Raw genomic sequence first — 8,772 nt, forward strand, 5'->3', positions numbered from 1 at the left:
AAGGCTATCCGTTGTGGCTCGCCACCCTAGCCGCAAGCCACGTTGGCCAAAAACACCACAACGTCCTCATTTAACTCCTCGCCGCAAGCGGGTGCCGTGAATCCGGGCGAGCGTGCTTGCTTGGGCTAAAGGAGGAAAATTAATGGGTGGGCTCGCGAATGGATGAATTCAGCGGTGCGAACGACAATGGGGTGAATTCATCGGTAGCGATACTAACAAGGATTAAAGGGTAGGGTCCAGTCAGCGCACGTGGCACGATAATACAATACGATTAGATGAACTCATGAGTCGGCTTCAACGACAACACATAATCTATGATATATATTAACTTGATTAAAAAATAAACTAAAAAATAAAAATAAGTATAACCCGTTCATTAAAGATTAAAAAAAGAAAATAACGGGCTAGTTTAAAGTAAAATTTATATATATACTAGCTTTTATCCCCCATATTACGGGGTTGTTTTACATTATTCGTTTATAATATTTATATATTTTTAAGATTTTAATTTTATTTAATGTAAAGAAGTTAATAATATATTTAGAATTTAATAATTAAAGGGTTTCACAAATAAATGAGATGTTATAACCCTGCTTAAAAGCTATCTTGGTTTGGTGAGATTCATGCCCCGCTTTTTTTACTATAAAAATGTTTCTTAATTATAAATAATATCTTTTAAAAAAAATCAAATATTAACTTTTTAGTATATCCCTATTTTATAGGATTTTTATATCAAATATTTGATGAGATTAATTTTTTAATATAATAAGATGTTATAACCCGTTAAGGGCTATCTGGGTTTGGTGAGACTCATACCTGTGAATTCGGGTCAAATGAATGAGAATCCTTCATTTACAAATAAAACAATTTGATGACTTGAGAGAATTTAGGAAGGTTTTATTTATATATATTTAAGATATGTATGTATGTATCTATATATGTATGTATGTATAATTAAATTTTCTACAAATTAAAAAGAAAGAAAGAAAGAAATAATAATTGGTGTATTTATTTTGAACGACCAACAAATAGAGAATCGTATAGTTATTTCGTACGGGGTAACCCAATGACAAAAGACCACCGCCAACTGGCCCAATCCAACCGTACAGAGCCCTTAAACGCCTCCAATTTTATCACCAGTTCCTGGGAAAGCCCACCCACCCGAAGGCTCACTGGTGGTAAACTCGGACGCCCTTATGATCGAAAATGAGATCACAAAGATCACGGTCTTCCTTTATTGAGCCATTCATGTCCTCCCTAAAATATTATATATAGAAATTGAACTTGAGTCTCCATTAAAATACCCAAACTTTCTACCACCACACTGCATTGAAAATGACAATAATTGGTGTATTAATTTGTTAGGTTGTATATTTACTTCAGATAATCATTTCTAGAAGCTGGAAGATGCGATCGGTGTTAACCACCGGTCTACAAAATGGGCAACTTTAGCCATTCATACGTAACATCTATTCCTCTAAACTTTATTTTATATTCGTGAAACTTTATTATATTCGTGAGGATGGACACCAACGAAGAACTGAACCATGGATTATTATTGCATGCACCACCGCCACCGTCAGCCGCAAACACTAAATCAAGATTCTGGGTTGAATCAAAGAAGCTTTGGTACATAGTCGGTCCGTCCATCTTCAGCCGTGTAGCCGCCTTCTCCATGAACGTTGTTACTCAAGCCTTCGCCGGCCACCTCGGTGACGTGGAACTTGCGGCCATCACCATCTCCACCGGCGTCATCGTCGGCTTCAACTTCGGACTACTTGTATGTTTTATTAACTTCCTTAATATTAACTTAATTCTTTTTACACCACTAAAAACTTATCCATAATAATACATATATATGCTCAATCATCATTGGAAGGACTCACGGGTCAGCGTTTAATCATTAGGTTTTTAGATTCATTTATTTACCGTTTAAAATGAAAATTAGTTTGGTTTGAAGTTGAACTGTTAATTAATTATCTTAAGTTTTAAACGAATTTTCAGTTTATTAAAAATAAAAATTGTTTTTACATAATCAAGATGTGTATGGTTAGGAAGGCCGGGGTGCTTCTTAGTGGAGACCCAAGTTTTGAGCCAAGTCTTGTGAGATTCTCAGTTCAAACAATAAGTATATCTGGGTTTTCATTTCATTGTGTATTATGTCAGAGAGTTCTGCTCTTGTGGCAACACAACGACCATCAAGTGGCAGCCGGCGGTATGGTTTCTCGCATAAACGCCCAAGCCAAATTCTGAAGCCAGCATAAGCCCGATTAAGACAACATAGTCTGGGCAGAGTGAAATAACGAAGCTCTGGAATTTGGAAATTGTGGTGGTTTAAACACAAGAAACTAGTTGTTTTAAAAAAAAATATAAATATGATTAAGTAAAGCTTAAATTTAGATAATCAATCATGTGGTAGTCTAACTTTAATATTATTAATTATTCTTATGAAGACTACTTTTCAAATAATTTACATGAGCTTATATATTATTAATATGTGTTCAATTAAAGTAATTTACATGAGCTTATATATTATTAACTTTAATATTAGTAGTCATCATCGTCGTCGTACTTACTACTTAGTATATCCCACCAATAGTAAAGTTATGATAGCGTCTGAGGTGGGTAAGATGTAGACAGCCTTACCTCTACTCCGTAGGAATAGAGAGGTTGCTTCTGATGAGACCCACGGCTCGATAGTAGTTTTGCATCAAGCCTTGGACATAAGGCGCATAGCACTCAACCATCAGCACACCCACTGGTTGATTGGTGCATGTACCCTTGTCTTTCGGCTATCAACGCCACCACATGATGCCTGATTAACATTCCGCCAATTTTAACATTATTTTCACGAGATTAGTAAAATAACGTCAACATTAGTGAAATTTCAGTTTTGCCCATCCGAGGGTTCACACATATATACATTATCTGCACGCACCGCAAAGCAGGGCGTAACTTTAATATTAGTAATGCGTTCGATTAAAGTTTTAAGTAAGGAGTCCTTTCCAACGTCGTTTATGGTGTAGCAATAAGAATCTTGAGTTTTCTTTAATGGAGACTCAAATTCAATCTCCACTTACAATATTTTAGGAGGGGATATGGGTGGTCCAATGAAGGAAGACTGAGATATTTGCGATCTACAATTCGATCTTAAGGGCGTCCGGGTTTTATCACCAGTAGGTCTTCAGACGGGTGAGTTTTCCTCGAAACTGGAGATAATTTGAAAGCGCTTAAGGGCTCCGTATGAATGAGTTGGGCTAACTGGTAGTGGCCTTTTACGATTAGGTCACCCCGTACAGGATAACTAGACAATTCTTTATTTGTTTGCCGTTAAAAAAAGTTAAAGTAAGGAATAGTTGAACATTAAATTTGAGAATACCACTCAATCATTTCCAACAACTTCTTTTTATTTAGATTTTAATAACTAACCTGTTTAACTAGACTATCAAAACAAGACGATTTTTTTATATGACATCATTTTAGGGTCTTTACATAGGATGTTACGATTATGTTATGTGAGCAGTTTCCTACTTTATCATTTTCTCTTCTAAACACAATATGGGACACAGATCCGTTTAGTTATGTTATAAACTATGACTCGGTTTTTATGCTAGAACCTGACCCGGTTTCTTCTCAAATACATTTATATTCATATTACAGTAAGAATTTGTAAAATTTTGCAAAATAAATTATTGCGTGATACACAAGTCTCGAACCCAAGACTTCATGTTTCAAAATAAAGATGCTTACCAACTCTACTTAAGTGGTAATTTTGTTAGATTTCTTGACTTATAAATGATATATTGTTAATTCACTTATAATTAATTAATACTAGAAATCATTAAACATTTAAGTCAATATTCAATATTGTATTCTAAAAGGTTCTTAAAGATTTATGAATTATAGCATTTTGTTTTCATTACTTATATCTTATGAATCCATAAGGTATGCAATTATGTAAATTATTAAATTTAATTTTTTGTTGTTTTTTAACCACTCTTGTATGATACGGGCTTTATCATAATATATTATAAATTAATTGCATTGAGTAGTATTGATTGAAATTGAATCAGATTTATGAAGTCAATTATTCAATACCTTCACTTGTGGGGATTACATTATTATAATTTTAGGGTTTTTCTTTTCATTTTTTTTTTTGGATTAAAAATAGACGGGTGAGATGTATTTGTTATGAGAGGATTGATGTAGATTTCAAATGTAACTAGGTGTGGGTGTTATTGTTTGAGGTGCTTTGGTGGTTTTATGGTTCTGGACTAGCAACTTGCTAGGCTGGCTAAGTTGTATTTGGGTGTTTAATATATATAAAATGTTTTTTTTTGTTGGTCATAGATAAGGGTAAATATATATAATAATAACTAACTTTTATTATGTGGAATAAACCTATGTAATTTTTTTATGAATATTAAATGAATTTAAAATGAAGTAAACACATGAAACATATATGAATTTTGTGTTACTATTTAGTGATTTATTTAATTTATAGTTTTATTTAAAGTTAACACTAATGAAAGTTGATTATATATGATTTAGTAAAGTTTTCTATATACTACTATCTTTCGCTTCAAGTTATGACTATGAGATCTATCGATATAGTGTTTAAAATATTAGATATTGCTATTCAAAAAGAGATGCGGTGTAGCTTGTTGAACGTTTGTCTTATGATGTAAACACTATTTTTATTATTATTATTATTATTATTATTATTATGAATTAATGCTTCAAGTTAATTGGAAAAAGGAATTATCAATTATTACTTTATTAGTAACGTCGTGTATATCTAATATCTAATGTGCCTCAGTTTAACATGTATGAATATTATAGCTGAACAATTATAAAAAAAATAAATATGACAGGAATACCTTATGTGAGGATTTTTTGGTAATTTAAAGTAACAAAAATACTTCAAATAATTATAGCTGAACATTTGAAAACACTTTATCAGTGTTGAGTGAAGTTTTCTCTTTTATATATCTTATCTTTTAAAGATAAAAAAACACATGGGATAGTTTGCCCCTAGGAAGATGTCTATGCATTAAACCTCGCACGCTTTAATTCGTAGCTCGGAATGGCTAGCGCGCTTGAGACGTTGTGCGGACAAGCATTCGGGGCCATAAGGTACAACATGATTGGGATATACATGCAAAGGTCGTGGATCGTTCTATTAGTATGTTGTATAGTCACATTGCCATTCTACATATACGCCACCCCGATCTTAAAGTTATTAGGTCAATCTGACGAGGTAGCTGAATTATCCGGACTAACCGCTATTTGGCTAATACCACAACACTTCTCATTTGCATTTTTGTTCCCGGTGCAACGGTTTTTGCAAAGCCAAACCAAGACTCCCATATTGGCATGGGTTTCATTGGTGATTCTCGGGATTCATATCTTGCTTACTTGGCTATTTATGAATGTGCTTGGGTTCGGGATCGTGGGGACGGTGGTTGCTTTGGATATTTCGTGGTGGTTGAATTTCGTTTGCTTGTTTTTGTATACGGCTTTGGGAGGGTGTCCTTTGACATGGAATGGTTTCTCTATGCAAGCGTTTTCCGGGTTGTGGGAGTTCGTGAAACTTTCGGCTGCTTCAGGTGTCATGCTTTGGTATAACTGTTTCCAAATTTTCAAATTATACATTGTCATTGTGGCAAGATAGATGGATTGAGTCAAAATGAGTTAGGGTTAAACCGGTCAAGTTTGATTTTTTTTTTTTAATTATTTGTCCGTTGTTATAAATAGTTACTCTGAGAGTTTTAAGCATAAAAATAAAAGGATTAGGTAAACATACCATCTATATTTCGAACACATCTCTATGGATAAAACAAGAGGATAATATGATTCATTTAGTATGTGGCAAGGGGTTATATTTAGTAAAAATAGAGTTATACGTTTAGCACAACCTTTATTTAGGGGATTATGTCTATTGAATAGACAATTTTGCCTACTCACTTTGTTTCTCTTTCAGCTATTTTTTTTTGTTGAACTCGTGTGACACGTTTAGTCAACCCATTTATAAGTAAATGATTTGACATGTTTATATCTAATCTTTTTGCAGTTTGGAGAACTGGTATTATCGAGTATTGATACTAATGACGGCATTTCTTAAGAATGCAACCATTGCTGTTGATGCTGTATCGATTTGGTATTAGTTATTGTCTTATTAAAAGTATAAAACTTTAATTAACATGTAATTGAAATGTATGATTATAAACTAGGAGACTAAATACCTTTCATTGTTTTGGAAAACGTATGCAGTATGAACATTAACAGTTGGGAAATGATGATTCCTCTCGCCTTTTTCGCAGGCATCGGGTATGGTTTTGTTTACAACAATGTTACTTAATATCTATGCAGTATATGCATGCAAATTACTCAATGTATAAAAACTATAACTTCTTATTATTGTGCTCTACAGAGTACGAGTATCCAACGAGCTCGGTGCTGGTAATGGTAATGGGGCGAAATATGCAACATTTGTGGCAATATTGCATTCGACCATCATCGGGCTTGTATTCTGTGTTTTAATAGTTGCATTTCATGATAAGTTCGCCCTAATATTTTCGTCGAGCTCAGTTGTTCTTGATGCGGTTGACAACATGGCATGGCTGTTAGCTTTTACTATCCTTCTTAACAGCGTTCAACCGGTTATCTCTGGTAAACTCTTAAAAAACCACCTTGTGTATAACACTAGTTAATTGCTTTTAATGTGTTACATATATGCATGGATAGCGGCACAATATATTTTCTGATAATAGCGTAGTACATTTTTGGACAATAACATTCTAAGCCTAACAAGAAAGTGAAGTGAAGGAACTTTATGCTATTTTAGACTTTTAGCATAAGTTGAATCGGGAGCATCCTTAATAAATTGTATTTTTTAAGCCTTTTATTTTCCAAAGGAGCCTGTCGTAGTGACAGTGGCGTCTCTCTTAAAGAATCATAACACTTGTCATACCCCATTACCTATATTCGAATCTATCTTACAGTGATGCTGCTCATATTTCCGATCATGCACGTGAGCCGGAATTCGAACCTGGGACCCAAAAAAAACCCTAAAAAAATCTCCTGATCATCCCAGCAAAGTAATGATACATTATAGTTAAAAGTTTACATCATTTTGATAATTTCAGTGACCTAATTTGTTAAAAAAGATTATAAAAAATAAATTCGAAAACAAAGCATTATGTGACAATAGAAAACATGGATTGTTGACCCTATGGCAATCCAACTTTCTATTAATCGATACTATATATTTATTTTTTTGAAAGAATTTTTTTTTTATTTTCTTTTTAAAGATTTAAACTCAAGACCTTAAAGACTTTATCTTTCTTAATGGCCCATAAATAGGGATTTAATGATGTTGCTTGTTTTTTAGTTTTGAGTTTTGACCCTAAAATTTCAATATTAAGAGTTTTTATTAACATATGTGCTACTTGTACAGGGGTCGCCGTAGGTTCTGGATGGCAATCATGGGTTGCATATATTAATTTGGGCTCATACTACTTGGTTGGACTACCTCTTGGAGTTGTATTGGGCTTGGTCTTACATCTTGGTGTTGGGGTATGAATCTCATATCAAAGTTATAATAAAACCATCTTGCGACATTTTATAAAATTATAGTTTTTTTTTGTTATTATGTAAATTTTAAATCAATTTATTACATGTTTGTTTTATGTTTCAATGTAATCATTATTTTACAGTATTGTTTTATTGATATTAATATATTTATTTAATGTTGTGGTATATTGATCAACAGGGAATATGGGGTGGAATGATTTTTGGTGGAATCGCGTTACAGACGATCATATTAGGGATCAAGACCATTCGTTGCGATTGGGAGAAGGAGGTAATGCTCGATCTTTAAGTTGATGGTATTATTTTATATGAATTTATTTAAATCTTTATATTAGTTTCTAATATAATTATATATTTGTAATTTTATGCAGGTTAGCAAAGCGGTGTTAAAATATTCAACTCTAAAATAATTTATTTGATACGTGAAGTGACTGGAAGTATTTACTTTTCTTTTTAGCAACGCAATACTCGAAAATTCCAAATAAGTATTCCGAAATCATGATAATATATATTTGCAGTCTTTAACACCTAAATTCTTTGAATTTAGAATTACTATCAGATAAATCTATTTATGAGTTACAAAAAATGATTTATTGTATTAGAGAGAGACGCTGAAATTGGATTTTTGAGATTTGATGAATCTGTGAATATCGATGATGATGGTAACATGTAACTATGTAAGTGTAACGCCTTTCTTAATCTTGTGTTCTACTGCTTCGCGATTGAGACATGTCTCAGGGATATTGAGATATTCCATCTGCCTAAACACAAGTAAATATATATAAACGACTACCACTAGGAGGATAGGAGCCCAAAATTAATTAGAAGCCTACTTAGCAATACACTTAAGCCCAAATAAGTTAGTCTACTTAAAGTTAGTTTAAGTATAAAATCCAATACAAAGCCCAATAATATTAGTGTTAAAAGAACCTATACTCCCGTGTAGAGGTGTGAAAAAACCCCTGACCCGGAATTGTAACCAGAACCGGGTTTTTTTATACCGGGGTTTTTACTACCCAAACCCGTACCTAACCCTACCTGTAGAGTACGGAAATGATATGTATTTCAATACCAAAACCAGTACCTATAACCAGACCCGATTTGTATATGATAATACCCGAAATCCGAAACCGGTTCCATACCCGGAACCATGATTTTCAAATACCCGATCTATACTCG

General features: G+C 33.2%; 1 protein-coding gene across 1 annotated transcript; it reads left to right on the plus strand.

Annotated features, from left to right (window-relative positions):
• The first annotated feature begins 1,464 nt into the window (after positions 1-1,464).
• On the plus strand, positions 1,465-8,022 carry LOC143534114 (protein DETOXIFICATION 27-like). Its single transcript, XM_077028724.1, has 8 exons — positions 1,465-1,780; positions 5,081-5,622; positions 6,074-6,160; positions 6,274-6,330; positions 6,434-6,672; positions 7,460-7,578; positions 7,775-7,864; positions 7,965-8,022. The coding sequence occupies exons 1-8, from the start codon at positions 1,523-1,525 to the stop codon at positions 8,001-8,003; spliced, it is 1,431 nt and encodes a 476-aa protein (XP_076884839.1). The 5' UTR covers positions 1,465-1,522; the 3' UTR covers positions 8,004-8,022.
• Positions 8,023-8,772: the final 750 nt, after the last annotated feature.

This window comes from Bidens hawaiensis, unplaced genomic scaffold, assembly GCF_021521415.1.
Source record: "Bidens hawaiensis isolate Kalapana, Puna unplaced genomic scaffold, B.hawaiensis_p1.1 tig00000055_1, whole genome shotgun sequence".
In the NCBI taxonomy this organism is placed as follows: domain Eukaryota; kingdom Viridiplantae; phylum Streptophyta; class Magnoliopsida; order Asterales; family Asteraceae; genus Bidens; species Bidens hawaiensis.